This window comes from Entelurus aequoreus, linkage group LG18 (assembly GCF_033978785.1).
Source record: "Entelurus aequoreus isolate RoL-2023_Sb linkage group LG18, RoL_Eaeq_v1.1, whole genome shotgun sequence".
NCBI lineage: Eukaryota > Metazoa > Chordata > Actinopteri > Syngnathiformes > Syngnathidae > Entelurus > Entelurus aequoreus.
In genome coordinates, this window is record NC_084748.1 from 4,601,511 (window position 1) to 4,624,010 (window position 22,500).

Consider the following 22,500-nt stretch of genomic DNA (forward strand, 5'->3'; position numbering starts at 1 on the left):
GTGTTAGTCGTAGTAATAGTAATAGTAGTAGTAGTAGTAGTAGTAGTATTAGTAGTTTCAGAAACATCCAAGCAAAAGAAAGGCAGCTGATAGTCAAGCGCAGCAAGAACAGAGGCGGAGGACAGGTCATGTTTGAGGTCACTGTTCGCTTTTGCAATAGTACTTTGATATTTTACAACACCTAGTGAATTATTGTGGCCACAATAATTCACTAAATAGTTGTATTTAATTTAGTCTATATATGATAGGACAATGCACAGAAACATTAAGTTCAGAAACAGATATGTTCTGTACCAGATTATATCTAAATAGCTACTTTACATCTGCAGTCCCTGGCTACCTAAATTAAAGAGATCCAAAAATCAAGCAATAAAATTATGACACTAATTAATCATAATAAATATATACATTCATAATAATCAATAATTAATCAAAAATAATCATACTGTAGCATGTAATCAAATTAAGAGAAGTCATAAAATGCCCCTTCATGGACACATTCTTAATATACAGTACAACCACACCTTATTTACATCATCACCCAAAGACAATACATGCTCTTGTTCACATCTGTCATCACTTTTAAAAACTAAAAACAACCATGATTTTAACAGCCATACCTCACATTTTACAACAAAATTGCTCTCATGGATAAATATAATACACATTAAATTGATTTGTCAACATGATGCCCCTCTTACTGACCGTGTGAGCAGCTTTGATTTCTCCAAAGCCACTTTTTAACTTCAAATTTTCTATTCCTTTTGTTATAACAGGGAGAAGGCTACCTGGGGCCGTACTTATCAAGCTTCTTAGAGTGCCATTTTACACTTAAGTCCTGAGAATTTGCGAAATTTAGTCCTACTCTCAAACTTAAGAATAAAAGCTTTTTATCAACGTTCTTAAGTCTAAGAATCACTCCTACTCTCCCCGATATTTAAGAGACCTTCAGAGGTGTCTTAAGTGGTTAGGAGTTGCCAGCAGGGGATGGCACTGAGGCGAGAGAGACGTGCGCGAACATTCAGGGATCGGAACGATGTTCTGGATTTGTTTGATGACGAGCAGCTGATCAAACGGTATCGTTTAGACAGAGCGGGTATTATTTTTGTCACAGATTTAATACTTTTCGATTCCATGTTGATTTCTGCATGTGGCTGCAGTGAGCTAGTATATATAGAGCCACCCACACCAGTTTCAAATTAGTTGCCTAATTAATGAATTGGAAAGAAAATGTTATGACAGTGTGGGCGAGAGAAGAGAGGGAGCGGTAGCGTGAGTGCCGGCGGGGACTAGTTTGTTTTGTATTATTTTGTAGTTTATTGTCAAAATATACACTCCCATTGTCCACTTAAATATTTCCAAGATATTTCTTTATTCTTAGACAACGGATTCCCTTCCGTGATTGGTCATTTCTATGGACACAGAAATGACGTCACCTAAAATTCCGTTTACGGCACATAGTAATGTCGTAATTCAGCTCTGTGTGACACTTAAGATTCAGTCCTACACTTTGCTGAAAGTGTGAGTAAGACGCTTGATAACTAACTTTTAAGTGCAGCTTTCAGCGAAGAATTTATTTACTCTTAAGTCAACTCTTAGCAGACTTCTTAGGAGTAATTCTGAGAAGCTTGATAAGTACGGCCCCTGGTCTGTACTTGTTCTGGTCTTCTTTATTTCCTGCTTTATGGATTTAATTATAGTAGCAGTTTCTCGACGTGGTAGGGAAAGTGTTTTCCGCTATTGATTTATTTATCAATTGTTGTTATAAGAGCAATAACACTATCTTTATACGTTTATAGGAAGAAAGTGTCCAACCTGTATATATCTGTAGATCGTGAGTCGGATAAAACAGTGAAGATTTTGTTTAACTTTGTTTCATTTTTTATTTCTAAACTTAGTCCATCCAGAATTATATGGCAATTATTTGCACTGATTATGAGGGACTTTTTATTCAGGGTTTGTACGGACTGGATGAAATGTTCATTACAATTATTACTTATGTCCAGACTGTCTGTGATAGTAGCGCCATTGATATTTTAATGTTATAGTTTTCTTTCTTGTTTGCTTTATTCCAGTGAGTTTGTCACTGGTTTTCCATAACTGTCTAATGTTCCCTTTTGCAGCTTTGATTAATTCTAAGTGAAAGTCAGCCTTAGACTTCCGCATAAGCATTGTAACTTTGTTCCTCAACCTTTTAAAATCATACGATCTGTATTTAGACCTGTTTTAATTGCTCTTATGAGAGCTGAGTCCCCATTTCTCATTAGAATCCAAATTGTTTCATCAATTGAAGATATTTTTTGTTTTAGCACTCTTCTTTCTGGTTTTGTATTAGTGTGTTTATAGATGATCTCTTTGATTTTTGTCATCCAAATGTAATTCTAGTAGGGCTGCTTATCATTTGTGTCATGTAGAAGCCGTTTATAATATCCTTAAGTTTCTTTGTACGTGTTTTATTTAACCAGTCCAGATTAACGTCCCCCATGACGTTCAATTTTTTTTAATTTTTTTTTTTTTAATACTCTGCTGTTTGAGGATGTCTGAAAATGAATTGAGAAAAATGTCTTTAGCTGTGGTCGGTCGGTATACTACAATTGCCTTGAAATAAATTTCTGAGGGAAATGTGATTTTAATTCCAACACACTCAGGATGATCTACTGGGAGGGTTATCTGTTCACTTTTAATGTTTTCCCTTACATAAATCATAACTCCTCCCCCCTTTGCCACTTAATCTGTTTTTCTGTAATCTTGTACCCCGGGACATTAATTCGAACAAAAGGTGTTGTGGGTTTTAACCATGTCTCTGATAGACAAAGGTACCCCAGATTAGAGTCTGACAGTAACTGCTGGATTTGTTCAGTATGTTTCTTGTTGTAGAAAGTTTAATGATGCGGACACGTTTGTTACTGAATACTTTCTACAGACTTCTGTCTCTCTGTGACAAGCAACTACAATTATTTGATATGCTTAATTTTGTTATTTTAGCTCAGCTGTTGTGTAGCTGCTAGCTCCTTGTAGCCTACAGCAGGAATGTCCAAATTGCAGCCCATAGCTATGTTTTTAACAGACAACCGAAATAATTAAAATGTGGTATTTGCGTATCGGTCCAATCAGCGGCAGCTACGCCCTGTTTTAATCATTCGACCTAAATCTTTGGTTTTGTAGGCAGGACAGAGAGCAAGGGAACAATGTGGGACATTAGTTGTCCATCATATACCATGCTAATTGTTGTAAGGATAGTTCACATGAGCGGCCATACCTTGAGTCCCACCATATATAAGCGTCAAAGGGCTCCTATTATGAGTCGTCTAATTGGTAGTCATACACTTTGGCGGGTTGGGTGGCAGGGCACACGGACGCACCTCAGTCAGCCAGTGCTAGGACAGTCGGAGCAGTCCCCGTCCTCCATTCGTTCCTGGGAGGCGTCCCCAGTAGTTGTCAGCTGATGTCGTGCTGTCAGGCAACATCAGGAAGTTCCTTCTGTGCGGTATTGAATGTCATGGCACATTTCGTAAAGCAGGTCATTACAAGGTGTGTGCAACTTGACCACAAAGGAATGCTTCAAAGATTGTGTGGCACCATTGTCAATCATGACACTTATGTCCAGCAGGGGTCTGTTTGTATCTCCTGCTGTTCGTCCTGCTTTGGGCGTCCTCTGTCACACCTGCAATTTTGGAGCTTGTCTTGTTCAGAGAAGTTGGCAGTCCCCCGGCTGCATAACAGTTTCCACCCTAGCTTGACCTAGGAGGCCGCGACTACCACTCAAGTCCGTCTGTCTGGTTTTACGTTATGTTGAGGTTTCTTCCCTCCAGAATTTGGAACTCAAAACATGTACACCCATTGTTTTCATATCCTCTCGGTTAATTCAATTTTGCATATCACGTTTTAAAATCACAGTCTTAACTATCCCATTAAATGTTAATCAATAACCCTAATTCAAAGATTATACGTACTACATGTGTATTTAAGTACCCTTTTAATTTACTTAAAGATTATCTATAAGGTAATTTAAACTATCATTTGTCTATCAGTAGGTTCGAGCAAGCTGTCATGCTTGCACTCTGACCTCCCGCTGTGCGTGATATTCTCCAAAACAAAAGAATGTTTTTATTCTCGTTTCTCCTTAGCTTTCAGCTAAATCTTTTAATCGTTTGCCTTTTAACGTCCGCACTGTTTTTTATTTTTATTGTCTGCATTTTAATTTTGCTTTTATTTTCTTTCATTTCACTTTGTTGTCTGTGAAGCACTTTGAGTCTGCCTTGTGTATGAAAAGCGCTATACAAATAACGTTGCCTTGCCTTGCCTTTCTCCGTCTAGTTATCCAACCTAGTCACAACAAACGCACAAGGCCATGCTCTAAACGCCAGGCCGAATCACACTTCTCCTCTTTTTAACACTTTACATATCGGCTCTTATTCTAATTATTAATGTAGGCTGTTATTTGTAATTATTATAATTATTATTATAGATTTGGTGTGCCTTCTTCATTTATTCTATGTTATGCCATTATCTTCTTTTAGCTCACCATCCAAAAGTATGGTGTAATGCAATGTCTAAATACAAATAAAAATACTCCAACCTTCAAATGACAGACTACACTTTAAAGTAACCCGCCTTAAAACTTTCTTTTTGTTATATTCATTTCCAAACTCGCCTCCACCACAGCAGACATCTTCCTCAATCCTATGCCAATACTCCCATAAATTAAAAGTGTTTCACAATAGTGGTTAAATAGTTATTTTAAGTAATAGATCTCAATATGTAGAAATTAATAAGACTAAATCTTTGCCAGAAAGAGTAACTTGTGGGGTTCCACAAGCCTTGTTATTGGGACCATAAGGTGTGGGACCTAAGTTATTTATACTTAATCTAAATGATATTTGTTCAGTATCTAATCAATTAAATGTATCACGTTTGCAGATAATACAAATGTATATTGTTCAGGAGAAGACTTGAAGAAAGCGTTGAGGAAAGTCTAGGTCGCGTTGATTCACCTAAAAAAAATTATTTAATATTAATAAGTAATCATTACATAATGGCAAAACTAAATTTGTGGTGTTTAGTGGTGCAAAGTCAAATTGTGAAAAAAAATAAAGTTGAATCAAGTGGAAATTGACAGAGTATATGAACTAAATTCTTGAGAATAATAATTGGTCATTAATATGTTGGAAGCCGCATATTGAACATATTAAAGAAAATATCCAAATCCATTGCTATATTTTGTGGAATCGGCCGTCTCATTAACACAAAACCAGGTTCCATCATTACTCATACAACGGCGATCAACCCGTTCAGCGGAGCAGCACCTGCGTTATCAAACTGACCAACACGGATCACTGGCCTAAGACGCCATAGAATCACTATGAATCACCCAACAATCCTACAGACATCGTGTCTGGTCAGTCCCATACAGTTTCACCAAGTTTCACCAAAGTTCTACCATATGGAACCCGAAACGCCACCTGTCTATTCTGCAACCATTAAACAGAACGTCGTGACAACTATCAGCTCAGTTAATCTCCTTTACCGGAGTTGCTGAACGGTCACCTAATATGAGGCTTTTTTACACGCTAAGTCACAAGGACTTGGGACCGTTGCAGTTTCCACATAGACAGGTGTATCGGACCTTCACAAACGTATCAATTTTATGTGGGCCAAATGTCACACCAGTTAGTTAAACCTGCCTTAAATTTAGTTGTAATCAACTTTTACTAACCCGGTGCACTTGCAGAAGAAGACTCCTCTGCCGACAACGACAGAGGAGGAAGAAGTTAAAAAAATGTTTTAGTCTCGCATCGTTTGTGCTTCTACACTCCAAACCACCAAAATTCTAATAACAATCCCCCTATGTTAAAAACAAGAAATCACAAGTTTTCAACAAACACACAGACAAATAATCACATATAAAACAACTCAATCCAACCATAATTTACCCCAATCCAGGTTGTTTTTGGAGAACCTGACTAAACCTATATTTTATCAAAAACACATTCAGCAATTAGTCTTATCGATCCGGCTCTCTCCAGGCAGAAAATGTTTACACTTTAAAGCAAAACTGCTTACCTTGTGATGCGCGCGTGCAACCATTTGTCTGCCTGAGAGAGAGAGAGCGGGAGCGGCTGTCGACGGTAGCTTCTGGGCCATCCTGTTCGTGACGCCAATTTGTGTAGTGGATTGTCCGAAGCTTAAGCAGGCAACAAAAGTAGTTTAGTACAACAAATTTATTTACCCATTATCAGAAGTGCAGGTTGAATTGAGTTGTCCGTGCAGACAGACCACATGTACTCCGGAGCAAACAAGACACACACAAGCCAAAATCTCTCTCGAGTCCCGGTCTTCTGCCATTTTTTATATGTCTCTTGTATACATATATATATATATATACACATGTATATATATATATATATATATATATATATATATATACACATGTATATATATATATATATATATATATACACACATACATACATACATACATACATACATACATACATACATACATACATATATATATATATATATAGGGGACGGCGTGGCGAAGTTGGTAGAGTGGCCGTGCCAGCAATTGGAGGGTTGCTGGTTACTGGGGTTCAATCCCCACCTTCTACCATCCTAGTCACGTCCGTTGTGTCCTTGGGCAAGACACTTCACCCTTGCTCCTGATGGGTGCTGGTTAGCGCCTTGCATGGCAGCTCCCGCCATCAGTGTGTGAATGTGTGTGTGAATGGGTGAATGTGGAAATACTGTCAAAGCGCTTTGAGTACCTTGAAGGTAGAAAAGCGCTATACAAGTACAACCCATTTATATATATATATATATATATATATATATATATATATATATATATATATATATATATATATATATATATATCAGTGTTTCCCATAAACTGCCAAGATACCTGTGGCGGTGGGGGCGTGGCTATGGGCGTGGTCACCATGACATCGAGTAAATTGCATAATTTACTACAATATGATTTTCTCTAAAAAGGCTCAAAAAATGTATACTTACTAATTAATAATAACAGTTTTGTTTTAAACGTCCATCCATCCATCCATCCATTTTACAATATAATTACAACACTTTATGTACATATTTACATACAGATTTGAACAATAAGTTATTCACTGAAATATATTTATTAATTGTGGTTCTTACAAAAAATATATCTTATAAAATAAAAAAGCTAAAATGTCTCTTAAAGCTCTGCCCCTTTAATTAGTGCATACTAAATAATTTAACTTTAGCCTACTACTACAACCATATTATTTACCAGCAACATAAAGTGAAACAGATGCAGAGGTGTCCTGCCACAGTCAGTAACAAATAAACAGAAAACAGTAGTGGTCAAATACAAATAAGGCAACAAGAGAAGTATCCTACACTTCTCTTTTGTAAAGTAAATCTAAACAGCCTATATGGGCATCTACATCAACTATATGATTTGCCTGAGAAGCTGGACAGGACAATAAGAAATGTAAAAAAAATTTTAAAAATAAATAAAAAATGTTTTATTTTTTATTTTTTTTATTTGTGGCGGACGTAATTCTTTCGTGGCAGGCCGCCACAAATAAATGAATGTGTGGGAAACACTGTATATATATATATATATATATATATATACACACATACGTATATATTAGGGGTGGGCAAGTTAATGCGTTAATTTCGAGTTAACGCATCAATCTATTAACGCTGACAATTTTTTTATCGCGCATTTGCGTATGTTGTTTACATGCTTTTATTTTGTTAACACCTATTGCTGGCTCCTGCGGGAAAAGGAAGGAGAACGCGGAACAAAACAAAACAAGCATGGAGAAGAAGGGTAACTCAACAGAACTTTTACAGGGTCATTTTCATTATAAAGTACTTCCAGGCGGCGGATTTGACAGAAGCAAAGTGGTTTGTAGCCACTGCCAAGCTGAATGTTGTTATCACAGGAGTACTTCCAGTCTAAAATATCACCTTAACGCCAAGCACACTGTTGATGCCAGCAAACCATTCAACAAAGCAGGAAGTGGAGCCAGCCAGGCTTGGGCAGACTACGTTAAATGCAGCGTGCGGGAGAAGTATAGATAAACCAGAGCAAGAGAAGCTAACAAATGCCATATTGAAGTGGATAGTTACAGACTGTAGGCCCATTAGTGTTGTGGAAGACTTCCTGAGAAACATTGTCCCAATCACAACAAGTGTCAGCACGTATGAGCCGCCATCAAGACGCACTGTCAAGTTCTTCAGGTTTTTTCACAGCTGTGCCCAAACTTGAAAAGGTCCAGTTGGACTCAAGAAGGACTCAAAGGGACAACTCGATCCTTTTTCCTTGTGATTTATTGATGTTTGATTTGAAGCAGTAAAATAAAGTGGGTTATCGGTGTAAATGAATGGTCGAATCAGGTCCCACCCGCCTCTCACAGCATCTTCCCTATCTGAATCGCTTCCACTGCCCTCTAATCCTTCACTCTCACTTTCCTCATCCACGAATCTTTCATCCTCGCTCAAATTAATGGGGTAATCGTCGCTTTCTCGGTCCGAATCGCTCTCGCTGCTGGTGGCCATGATTGTAAACAACGTGCAGATGTGAGGAACTCCACAACCTGTGACATCACGCTACTTCCGGTACAGGCAAGGCTTTTTTATCAGCGACCAAAAGTTGCGAACTTTATCGTCGATGTTCTCTACTAAATCCTTTAAGCAAAAATATGGCAATATCGCGAAATGATCAAGTATGACACATAGAATGGACCTGCTATCCCCGTTTAAATAAGAACATCTCATTTCAGTAGGCCTTTAAGATTTCATCATTGATATATAAACTATCAGACTGCGTGGTCGGTAGTAGTGGGTTTCAGTAGGCCTTTAACAACCCTGTCAGCACGTGTTCTAAACACACCGCCTTCTTGTGTGGATGCCTGGCCTACTCGACCTAGTCCCCCAACTGGTAACATTGTGTCAGGGATAACCGTTGGGACATGGCCTGTGGCAACTGTGTCTGCTGCGTCAACTGCTGGCACTGTGACTGGTTGAGATGACTGGATACTGCTTGCATCAATCACTGATACTGTATCTGGTGCCACAGACCGGTCTATCTGTATCAGAAGAGTCTTGCTCCATATCAGACTGGGCTGCATCCATAGACACTCCGTCACAGGGTTGGTGACTGGCGGATTCTTCAGGCCCGCTCAATACCCATGCACTCGTCCTATCCTCCAAACTCCCCCCACCCCTCCAAAGAGTCGATGAGATCCTCCATTTGACACTCATCCTCTGAATCATCAAGACCGTCCTCAGTTCCTGACATGTCCTGACAAGGGAGGTAGCGGAACTGGTGGCCTGGTGTCAGGATAATAATCTCTCCTTGAACACAGACAAGACCAAGGAGATGATTATTGACCCACGGAGAAGGAGTACACACTACACACCTCTGTACATAGGGGGGACAAAGGTGGACAGGGTGAAAACCTTTAAATTCCTCGGGACCCACATCAGCGAGGACCTCACCTGGGATCACAACACCCAACAAACAATAAAGAAAGCCCAGCAGCGACTGTACTTCCTAGGAAGGCTGAGAAAATTTGGCATGCCACCCAAAATTCTCAGCAACTTCTGTAGAAGTACGGTTGAGCGTGTCCTTACCAGCTCAATCACGGTCTGGTATGGAAACTGCACTGCTAAGGACAGGAAGGCACTCCAGCGAGTGATGAAAACTGCTCAGTACATATCAGGAGCAGCCTTCCCCTCACTACAGGACATGTACTCTACCAGGGCCACCAGGAGAGCACACAACATCATAAAGGACAGTCTCTTCAGCCTCCTACCATCAGGCAGACGATACAGGAGCCTGAAATCCAGGACTACGAGACTGACAAACAGTTTCTACCCACAGGCCATCAGGCTTGTGAAGGCTAACTTGTGAATGCTAGCTACCCCCCTCCCACCCCCTCCCGTTTTACTTTTATCTTTTTGAACAAAAGACAGCTACCATGACCACCCCCGAACTGTGAACCATCACTGTAGACATTTTTCACCTTTGATCACTAAAGACACTTTAAAGGCCTACTGAAATGAATTTTTTTTTTTATTTAAACGGGGATAGCAGATCCATTCTATGTGTCATACTTGATCATTTCGCGATATTGCCATATTTTTGCTGGAAGGATTTAGTAGAGAACATCGATGATAAAAAGCCTTGCCTGTACCGGAAGTAGCGTGACGTCGCAGGTTGAAAGGCTCCTCACATTTCCCCATTGTTTACACCAGCAACGAGAGCGATTCCGACTGAGAAAGCGACGATTACCCCATTAATTTGAGCGAGGATGAAAGGTTCGTGGATGAGAAACGTGAGAGTGAAGGACTAGAGTGCAGTGCAGGACGTATCTTTTTTTGCTCTGACCGTAACTTAGGTACAAGGGTTCATTGAATTCCACACTTTCTCCTTTTTCTATTGTGGATCACGGATTTGTATTTTAAACCACCTCGGATACTATATCCTCTTGAAAATGAGAGTCGAGAAGGCCAAATGGACATTCACAGTGACTTTTATCTCCACGAAAATACATTGGCGAAGCGAAGCACTTTAGCTACGGAGCTAACGTGATAGCATCGGGCTTAACTGCAGATAGAAACAAAAGAAATAAACCCCTGACTGGAAGGATAGACAGAAGATCAACAATACTATTAAACCATGGACATGTAAATACACGGTTAATGCTTTCCAGCCTGGCGAAGCTTAACAATGCTGTTGCTAACGACGCCATTGAAGCTAACTTAGCAACGGGACCTCACAGAGCTATGCTAAAAACATAAGCTCTCCACCTACGCCAGCCCTCATCTGCTCATCAACACCCGTGCTCACCTGCGTTCCAGCGATCGACGAAGGACTTCACCTGATCATCGATGCGGTCGGCGGCTGGCGTTGGATAGCGCGTCTGCTATCCATCTCAAAGTCCTCCTGGTTGTGTTGCTGCAGCCAGCCGCTAATACACCGATCCCACCTGCAGCTTTCTTCTTTGCAGTTTTCATTGTTCATTAAACAAATTGCAAAAGATTCACCAACACAGATGTCCAGAATACTGTGGAATTTTGCAATGAAAACAGAGCTGTTTGTATTGGATACAATGGGGTACCAATACTTCCGCTTCAACCATTGACGTCACGCGCATACGTCATCATACATAGACGTTTTCAACCGGAAGTTTAGCGGGAAATTTAAAATGTCACTTTATAAGTTAACCCGGCCGTATTGGCATGTGTTGCAATGTTAAGATTTCATCATTGATATATAAACTATCAGACTGCGTGGTCGCTAGTAGTGACTTTCAGTAGGCCTTTAAGTGTGCATATGACAATAAACAATGTTGAAATGTCTCCATCAGCAGACTCTACGGGCAGGAAGCTGATGTCCAGGATAAGGTTGTGATGTACCACCTTGGTTTTTCCTTCGTCATCTTCCAACTTGTAGACATGAGTCTGCGGGTTGCTGTCCATGACAGTATAGACTGTTGGTTCCCACTTGTCTGCAAGTTTCTTCTTTCCCTTCTCGCCTTTGTTGGCGAGGAGTACTCGGTCTCCCACATTCAGGTAAGTCCCCTTGACCTTCCAATTTTAACCTCTGGCTTGCTTGTCTTGTTCTTTGATAGCATGCCTTGGAGCCATGCCGGCTGCTTCATGGAGGTAAGACATAAGAGATGTTACATAGCTGTCATAGTCAACGACCACTGGGTCATGTAGGACCCGTTTGAACATCACATCAACGGGGAGCCTCGGAACCCGCCCATACATGAGATGAAAAGGCGCGTGTCCAGTTGTTTCATGCACCGTTGCATTATATCATACTTGCCAACCCTCCCGGATTTTCCGGGAGACTCCCGGAATTCAGCGCCTCTCCCGAAAACCTCCCGGAAGACATTTTGTCCCGAAAATCTCCCGGAATTCAGCCGGAGCTGGAGGCCACGCCCCCTCCAGCTCCATGCGGACCTGAGTGGGGACAGCGGTGACAGTCTGTTTTCACGTCCGCTTTCCCACGATATAAACAGCGTGCCTGCCCAATCACGTTATAACTGTAGGATGATCGAGGGCGAGTTCTTGGTTTCTTATGTGGGTTTATTGTTAGGCAGTTTCATTAACGTCCTCCCAGCGCGGTAACAACACACAACAACAGCAGTCACGTTTTCGTCTACCGTAAAGCAGTTTGTCTGCCGTAAACAGCAATGTTGTGACACTCTTAAACAGGACAATACTGCCATCTACTGGATAGCCTCCGGTACACTGAAATTCAAGTATTTCTTTTATTTATATGTATAATAAAATAAAATATATATATACACATATATATATACACACACATATATACACACATACATATATATATATATATATATATATATATATATATATATATATATATATATATATATATATATATATATATATATATATATATATAAAATATATTGGTTGTTGGTGAATTCTAGCTGTAAATATACTCCTCCCCTCTTAACCACGCCCCCCGCCCCCAACCGCACACACCCCCACACACACCTTCATGTCACACACACACACACACACACACACTCACACACCTTCATGTCTCACACACACACACACACACCATGTTACACACACACACACGAGAAAATGTGTGTGTGTGTACCTTTGGCCTGGTGGGGGTCCTCCAGGTCCAGGGCGCTGCGTTGCTGCACGCACGCCTGACAGCGGCCCAGCAGGTCCTGCAGGGCGGGGCAGAGGGCGGGGTCGAGGGCGGGCGGCGCCTGGATGGACAGCAGCAGCATCAACGCACGTACGGCGTTGAGCAGGGCGCCGGTCCCACTGAGCTCCGGCCAATGAGAGGCCAGCTCGGGCCGCAGGCCGCCTTGTTCGGCGAGCACGCTGGCCACCAGGACGCCGGTCAGGTTGGAGTAGCTGGCGCCTGACAGCACCTGCACCTGGAGACAGGAAGTGAGGTCACACGTGATTTTTATTTAGTATTTTATTTAGTCACATTTATTTTATTTAGACATTTAATATACTGTAGTGATCTAGTCACATTTAATATATTTATTTAGTCAGATTTTATATTTTTTCACATATTTAATATATTTGTTTCGTCATATTTATTTTAGTTAATCATATGTAAAATTATTATGCACATTTACTATATTTTAGTCACATTTAGTATATTTTATTTAGTCACATACTGGATATATTTATTTAGTCAGATTTATTATATTTTAGAAAAATTTCATATATTTGTTAAGTCATATTTGATTTATTTTATTTAGTCATATGTAAAATAATTAGTCACATTTTATATGTTTTATTTAGTTACATTGATTTTATTTAGTCACATTTAATATACTGTAGTTATTTAGTCATGTTTAATATATGTATCTAGTCACATTTATTGTATTCAGACATTGAATATACTGTAGTTTAGTCACATTTAATATATTTCATCTCATTCATTATATTTTCGACAAATTTATTATATTTGTTTAGTCATATTTAATATACTGTAGTGATTTAGTCATGTTTATTATATGTATCTAGTCACATTTATTGTATTCAGACAATGAATATACTGTAGTTTAGTCACATTTAATATATTTCATCTCATTCATTATATTTTCGACAAATTTATTATATTTGTTTAGTCATATTTAATTTAGTCATGTAAAATAATTATGCACATTTGTCTATGTTTTTATTTAGTATATTTTATTTAGTCACATTTAATATATTTTATTTAGTCACATTTAGTATTTTATTTAGTATATTTTGTTACGTCATGATTTAAAAACTAATGTTATTTAAGATCAGCTTGGAATGAAATTCAAATAGTTCAGTTTTACTTTCTGGACATATTTTTAATTTTTTTTTAAAGATAATAATATAAGATTTATTTGTTCTGACCTGCAGTGTGCTCAGCTTCTTCCACGTGCATCTGAACACAACACACGAACATAAACACAATAAGTACACACATCATGTACAAATGTTACAAAGTTCTTACTTGTGCCTGGCAGGAGGTCCAAAAGAGGAGCAGAAAGAGTGCAGAACTTTCCATAAAGATTGTTGACATTTTGCTAGCAAACATTTTCTTTTAGACTTGCTAACGACGTAAAACAGGAAGTGACGTCACTTAAGTGCTTATCAGCTGAAGCTCATCAAGGAGGTGATTGTTTGTGGTGGTGCTTGCTTCTTCCACCAGGGGGCGTCATTGCACCTTTATTTTATGAACTTTACTGTGATGGTGCTTGCTTCTTCCACCAGGGGGCGTCATTGCACCTTTATTTTATTAACTTTACTGTGATTGTGCTTGCTTCTTCCACCAGGGGGCGTCATTGCACCTTTATTTTATTAACTTTACTGTGGTTGTGCTTGCTTCTTCCGCCAGGGGGCGTCATTGCACCTTTATTTTATTAACTTTACTGTGGTTGTGCTTGCTTCTTCCACCAGGGGGCGTCATTGCACCTTTATTTTATTAACTTTACTGTGATGGTGCCTGCTTCTTCCACCAGGGGGCGTCATTGCACCTTTATTTTATTAACTTTACTGTGATGGTGCTTGCTTCTTCTACCAGGGGGCGTCATTGCACCTTTATTTTATTACCTTTACTGTGGTTGTGCTTGCTTCTTCCACCAGGGGGCGTCATTGCACCTTTATTTTATTAACTTTACTGTGATGGTGCCTGCTTCTTCCACCAGGGGGCGTCATTGCACCTTTATTTTATTAACTTTACTGTGATGGTGCTTGCTTCTTCTACCAGGGGGCGTCATTGCACCTTTATTTTATTACCTTTACTGTGGTTGTGCTTGCTTCTTCCACCAGGGGGCGTCATTGCACCTTTATTTGAGAACCTTAACTGTGATGGTGCTTACTTCTTCCACCAGGGGACGTCATTGCACCTTTATTTGATTACCTTTACTGTGGTTGTGATTGCTTCTTCCACTAGGGAGCGTCATTGCACCTTTATTTTATTAACGCACGTACAGTTACGATATCAAACATCACGTATATTTGACATTAATTAATTTCTTCTTTTTAGGTTGATTGGCAACACTAACATGGTAACAGACACTTTGATGTCAAGGTGCTAGCATGGCTAATGCTAACAGACACTTCGATGTCAAGGTGCTAACATGGCTAATGCTAACAGACACTTCGATGTCAAGGTGCTAACATGGCTAATGCTAACAGACACTTCGATGTCAAGGTGCTAACATGGCTAATGCTAACAGGCACTTTGATGTCAAGATACTAACATGGCTAATGCTAAGAGACATGTCGATGTTAGGTGCTTACATGGCTAATGGTAACAGGCGCTTTGATGTCAAGGTGCTAACATGGCTAATGCTAACAGACACGTCGATGTCAAGGTGCTAATATGGCTAATGCTAAACAACACTTCGATGTCAAGGTGCTAACATGGCTAATGCTAACAGACACTTCAATGTCAAGATGCTACCATGGCTAATGCTAACAGACACTTCGATGTTAAGGTGCTAACATGGCTAATGCTAACAGACACTTCGATGTTAAGGTGCTAACATGGCTAATGCTAACAGACACTCAAGGTGCTAACATGGCTAATGCTAACAGACACTCAAGGTGCTAACATGGCTAATGCTAGAAGACAGTCAAGGTGCTAACATGGCTAATGCTAACAGACGCCTTGATGTCAAGGTGCTAACATGGCTAATGCTAACACTCAGACATGTCGATGTCAAGGTGCTACCATGGCTAATGCTAACAGACACTTCGATGTCAAGGTGCTAACAGACACTTTAATGTTAAGGTGCTAACATGGCTAAAGCTAACAGACGCATCGATGTTAAGGTGCTAGCATGGCTAATGCTAACAGACACTTCGATATTAAGGTGCTAATATGGCAAATGCTAAACAACACTTCGATGTCAAGGTGCTAACATGGCTAATGCTAAAAGACACTTCAATGTCAAGGTGCTAACATGGCTAATGCTAACAGACACTTCAATGTTAAGGTGCTAACATGGCTAATGCTAAAAGACACTTCGATGTCAAGGTGCTAACATGGCTAATGCTAACAGACACGTCGATGTCAAGGTGCTAACATGGCTAATGCTAACAGACACTTTAATGTTAAGGTGCTAACATGGCTAAAACTAACAGACACTTCGATGTTAAGGTGCTAACATGGCTAAAGCTAACAGACACTTCGATGTTAAGGTGCTAACATGGCTAAAGCTAACAGACACATCGATGTTAAGGTGCTAACATGGCTAATGCTAACAGACACTTCGATATTAAGGTGCTAATATGGCTAATGCTAAACAACACTTCGATGTCAAGGTGCTAACATGGCTAATGCTAACAGACACTTCAATGTCAAGATGCTAACATGGCTAATGCTAACAGACACTCAAGGTGCTAACATGGCTAATGCTAACAGACACTCAAGGTGCTAACATGGCTAATGCTAACAGACACTCAAGGTGCTAACATGGCTAATGCTAGAAGACAGTCAAGGTGCTAACATGGCTAATGCTAACAGACGCCTTGATGTCAAGGTGCTAACATGGCTAATGCTAACACTCAGACATGTCGATGTCAAGGTGCTACCATGGCTAATGCTAACAGACACGTCGATGTCAAGGTGCTAACATGGCTAATGCTAACAGACACGTCGATGTTAAGGTGCTAACATGGCTAATGCTAACAGACAGTCAAGGTGCTAACATGGCTAATGCTAACAGACGCCTTGATGTCAAGGTGCTATGTGGCAAATGGTAACAATTAGATTTAAAGGTGCTAACGTGGCTAACACTAACATAAACTTGGATGTAAACGTGTTATAGTGGCTAATGCTAACAGCCATGTGCAGCGTGGTAGAGTGAATGTTTAGCAACTTGAGGGTTCCTGGTTCGTATCCAGCTTCTGTCATCCTGGTCACGGCCGACGTGTCCTTGGGCAAAACACTTCACCCACCTTGCTGCTGCCGGGTGTTGTGGTGAGCGCTCTTGGAGGTCAGGGTGCTATGGTGGCTAATGCTAACAGCCAGCTGTCACACAAACAGGCTGTAGATGTTTACTGAAGTCACATGACAACAACAACAACCACGGAGCTGGTCTCAATAGTTTTTGTTCTCAGGTTGTCCAGGTCTTCAAGGTTGGGGAATGGTCAGCGAGGCTCTGCATTGTCTCTGGAATCGTCACATATGAGTCTGGCTTAGTCAGGACTAGGCGGTCTAAACGGGCGAGTCAGGTGCGCTGAAGGATGGCGTCAATGCTGGCCTGGACGTCGGCCATCTTCTTGAGCACCTCATGGACCTTGTCCTCGTCCATCTCCACACACACAAACTGTGAGTCCTGGAAGACAAAAGTTCCTCAGCTGGGTCGTATCATGGTGCCTTGAAAAGGTCTCACCTGGCCGCCACTACCGCCCAGCTCCATCTCCATCAGAGCCAGGGGGCCTCTGCCGGCCGCCGTCTGGAGGTCCACCCTCCAGGACAGACCCCTGAGTCCAGGCTCCCAGCGGCTGTGGGACAGCAGGCTCTCCCTCACGCGGACACGGTGGCTCTTCCAGAAGCGAGCGAGGGCGGCGGCCTGCTCGGGGTCAGCGCCGCCCGCCCCCTGCTTCCTAGTCTGGGCGGTGAGAAAGGCCTCCAGCTGGGCGTGGTCCATGTCGGCCGTGGCGATGGACTGTGAGGACGGGCAGATGTCTGCGTTCAAGTCTAAGACTAGATGTGACCAGTCTAAGTCTAAGACTAGATGTGACCAGTCTACGTTTAAAACCAGATGTGACCAGTCTAAGTCTAAGACTAGATGTGACCAATCTAAGTCTAAGACTAGATGTGACCAATCTAAGTCTAAGACTAGATGTAACAATCTAAGTATAAGACTAGATGTGACCAATCTAAGTCTAAGACTAGATGTAACCAGTCTAAGTCTAAGACTAGATGTGACCAGTCTACGTTTAAAACCAGATGTGACCAGTCTAAGTCTAAGACTAGATGTGACCAATCTAAGTCTAAGACTAGATGTGACCAATCTAAGTCTAAGACTAGATGTAACAATCTAAGTATAAGACTAGATGTGACCAATCTAAGTCTAAGACTAGATGTGACCAATCTAAGTCTAAGACTAGATGTGACCAATCTAAATCTAAGACCAGATGTGACCAATCTAAGTCTAAGACTAGATGTGACAATCTAAATCTAAGATTAGATGTGACCAATCTAAGTCTAAGACTAGATGTGACCAGTCTACGTCTAAAACCAGATGTGACCAGTCTAAGTCTAAGACTAGATGTGAACAATCTAAGTCTAAAACCAGATGTGACCAATCTAAGTCTAACACTAGATGTAACAATTTGGGCGGTGGCTCTTATTAAAGTACTATCTATCTATGCATCTATTAAACCACAAAAGTCAGATTGGTGCAAGCCAATAAACTACAAGGTGTCCAAATTACCTTGAAATCAGGTAAACACTTTTTAGGCCGGTGTCAAATTTAAACAGGATTGTTGAAAAAAACATGGACGCTGTCCAGGAAATTGGTTAGTAACACCGTCTGATTTTTTAATTACCAAAAAAAACGTCATTTATTAATGCATTTTAGGCAACAGGAAGTCAGGCGCATGCGCACTAGCGTCGTTAGGCCTGATAATCATGGCGGACTAACTACACGGACTTTGCTGCGGAGATTTCCCCTCAGAAGCTTGGTTTAACTTCATTTTCCCTGGCTTCTCTGTGTGTTTAAGAGGGCACTGCTGTGTTTGGATGGAGACAGGTGTGGACAATATTGTCCCCACACTAAAAATATACAGAAAACTATTTTATGTAGCTTTTATTTTCTCAATCCAGCGTCCTGCTGTGACTGAGAGTTAATGATGTGAGGAAACATGCAACAATGTTGTCACAACTTCTTTATAAAGTCTTTACTTTGTTTACTGGGATGTTCACTCCTCCTTTATGTAACTGTATCAGTGTTCAAATAACATCAATACCAGCTATAATGTTTTGTCATCTCATCCAACTGAACGCAGGCTGTGAAGATTGTGTATTCGAAGCGAGAGGTGTCACTCCTCTTTATTTATTGTTGGCCAAACTGTTGCGCTGAACCACAAGGGGGCGTTGGAGAAGAACAAAGCTTGTTTATTAGACTTCATGTGCATTAACCAAACTGCTTTGTGTTTTATTTTGATATCAAAAAGTAATTTATTTATTTTTTGCATTACTTGTGTTTTTTTTTTCATGTTTCATATTACTTCAAAAAACATTCATGTGACATAGCACGTTGTTAGTGATTTATTGTGTAAAGTTAATTCCTATACGTCATATTTCTGCTCAAACTCTTGATGGATACAGCATCTACATGTACATTTACATGTACATAACTTAAAAACTAATAATAAATTTAAAAGAAATACCTGCCTTTATCAAAATGTAAAAATAGAGATAAAGGCATCATGAAATGACAAAAAGCTGACATGTTTATATTGATTATTTAAAAATAACAATAATGAAAAATATATATATATAATTATAAATATATATATATATATATATATATATATATATATATATATATATATATATATATATATATATATATATATATATATATATATATATATATATATATATATATATATATATATATATATATATATAATATATATATTTATATAGCCATAAATATATATATATATATCAGGGGTCACCAACCTTTTTGAAAGCAAGAGCTACTTCTTGGGTAGTGATTAATGCGAAGGGCTACCAGTTTGATACACACTTAAATAAATTGCCAGAAATAGCCAATTTGCTCAATTTACCTTTAACTCTATGTTATTATTAATAATTAATGATATTTATCTTTGTGGAAACACTGATCATCTTAATGATTCCTCACAATAAATATATATAGAAACAGATAAATATCAATATGCAACACTTTATTTTTATATTTTCTCTAAGTGCACAATTTTCAAATTGAACATTTTCAAATGATCACTTCTAAGACAGTCTTGTGAAATCACAATACCCCATTTTAACTAGCTAGCCACTAACATTTTTGAACAAATCATGAATTACTTTGCACCATGTTTGTACAAATAATAACTCATGTAAAATACAAAAGTCAACTCTCAAATTTTTAAATAAATCATGTCACACTTTGAACTGGACACCAAATCTGTTATCTGTTTCGTTGTCAGTTAGTGAAGACCATTAAGTCTTTAAAATACTTTCTTGGATTTTTAAATTTTTTTTTGAGTTTTGTCTCTCAGAATTAAAAATGTCGAGCAAAGCGAGACCAGCTTGCTAGTAAATAAATAACATTTAAAAAATAGAGGCAGCTCACTGGTAAGTGCTTGTCAAGTGTTTTGCTTTTTTCACTGTGCTTATCCCACACTTGAAGGGATGTACCAATGCTGAATGTGGCTTCTGGATTTCACTCAAAAGACCAGGGGCCGTACTTATCAAGCTTCTTAGAATTACTCCTAAGAAGTCTGCTAAGAGTTGACTTAAGAGTAAATAAATTCTTCGCTGAAAGCTGCACTTAAAAGTTAGTTATCAAGCGTCTTACTCACACTTTCAGCGAAGTGTAGGACTGAATCTTAAGTGTCACACTCAGAGCTGAATTACGACATTACTATGTGCCGTAAACGGAATTTTAGGTGACGTCATTTCTGTGCCCATAGAAATGACCAATCACGGAAGGGAATCCCTTGTCTAAGAATAAAGAAATATCTTAGAAATATTTAAGTGGACAATGGGAGTGTATATTTTGACAATAAACTACAAAATAATACAAAACAAACTAGTCCCCGCCGGCACTCACCCTACCGCTCCCTCTCTTCTCTCGCCCACACACTCACTGACGTCACTCACCTCACGGCCACACACATACGCTACTGTCATAACATTTTCTTTCCAATTCATTAATTAGGCAACTGATTTGAAACTGGTGTGGGTGGCTCTATATATACTAGCCCACTGCAGCCACATGCAGAAATCAACAAGGAATCGAAAAGTATTAAATCTGTGACAAAAATAATATCCGCTCTGTCTAAACGATACCGTTTGATCAGCTGCTCGTCATCAAAACAAAAAAAACATTGTTCCGTTCCCTGAACGTTCGCGCACGTCTCCCTCGCCTCAGTGCCATCCCCTGCTGGCAACTCCTAACCACTTAAGACACCTCTGAAGGTCTCTTAAATATCGTGGAGAGTAGGAGTGATTCTTAGACTTAAGAACGTTGATAAAAAGCTTTTATTCTTAAGTTTGAGTAGGACTAAATTTCGCAAATTCTCAGGACTTAAGTGTAAAATGGCACTCTAAGAAGCTTGATAAGTACGGCCCCAGACCGTAGTTACTTTTTTCCTTTTATTTTCCTTTAGTTTGCAAGTTTTTCCAACGAAGAAACAGCTTCTTTTTTCTTCTTTAGTCTTTTTAGCAGTCTTTAGCAGTGTGAGTAGACTTTAGTTTCTTTAGCTGTCATTAGCTGTCTTTAGTAGCCTTTAGCTTCTTTAGTAGTAGTAAGGACAAAACACCACAAGATTAACATGCTGTAAAAAATCAATCAATTATCAATCCCATGATTTACAATTATTAATTAGGCTATCAAACACTTAACAATTGAAATAAATTGTCTCAACATAAATGCACCAAGATACGTATAAAATACATTTAACAGCAGAAACACAATAGATAAATGCAGCAGAAATACATAAATACCTAACCAATTAACCACCTATTTTAGATACATATTTAAAATCTATATCCAATATAAATATATTATTAATTCAGCAGTGAAACACTCAATCTTAAACCAAACCTTTCTCCACTCTGCGCTGGCGTCTTTTGTCCTCCTTTATTTGACACAGCTGTCTAATTACCGGGCTCGCGCACCAGCAGACGAGACGGGAGCGCGCCGCGTTATACCTGCGCGTGAACGTCAACTGATAATAATGCCGAATTATATACATTTCCTGGGGTTGCCTAGGTGAATAGGGATGTGGATGTGCTCTAAAATAAAATATAATTTTATTAAGTGGGGTTTGGCTGGTTGCCAAGCAGCCGCAGTTACGCGCTCGCGCATCAGCTGACGAGAGTGCTGCTATTTGAGCTATTTTTAGAACAAGCCAGCGGGCGACTCATCTGGTCCTTACGGGCGACCTGGTGCCCGCGGGCGCCGCGTTGGTGACCCCTGCCCTAGAACAATCCGGATGGTTCTTTTCCTCTTTGGTCCGGAGGACAAGACGTCCACAATTTCCAAAAACAATTTGAAATGTGGACTCGTCAGCCCACAGAACACTTTTCCACTTTGCATCAGTCCATCTAAGATGAGCTCGGGCCCAGCGAAGCCGGCGGCAGTTTCCGGGCGTTGTTGATAAAATGGCGTTGGCTTTGCATAGTAGAGTTTTAACTTGCACTTACAGATGTAGCGACAGACTGTAGTTACTGACAGGGGTTTTCTGAAGTGTTCCTGAGCCCATGTGGTGATATCCTTTACACGCTGA

At 39.8% G+C, this 22,500-nt stretch overlaps 2 protein-coding genes across 2 annotated transcripts in view; both read right to left on the reverse strand.

Annotated features, from left to right (window-relative positions):
• Positions 1-16,921, reverse strand: part of LOC133634261 (uncharacterized) — a 36,415-nt gene extending 19,494 nt beyond the window's left edge. The window contains exons 1-4 of the mRNA XM_062027389.1: positions 16,809-16,921; positions 14,012-14,110; positions 13,912-13,942; positions 12,653-12,944 (exon numbers count right to left, since the gene is read on the reverse strand). Coding sequence (XP_061883373.1) covers positions 12,653-12,944; positions 13,912-13,942; positions 14,012-14,110; positions 16,809-16,921 — 535 coding nt within the window. The remainder of the gene's footprint in view (positions 1-12,652; positions 12,945-13,911; positions 13,943-14,011; positions 14,111-16,808) is intronic.
• On the reverse strand, positions 16,902-17,675 carry LOC133633467 (COMM domain-containing protein 1-like). Its single transcript, XM_062025999.1, has 2 exons — positions 17,403-17,675; positions 16,902-17,345 (listed from the first exon to the last, which is right to left on the reverse strand). The coding sequence occupies exons 1-2, from the start codon at positions 17,658-17,660 to the stop codon at positions 17,238-17,240; spliced, it is 366 nt and encodes a 121-aa protein (XP_061881983.1). The 5' UTR covers positions 17,661-17,675; the 3' UTR covers positions 16,902-17,237.
• Between the last annotated feature and the right edge of the window lie 4,825 nt (positions 17,676-22,500).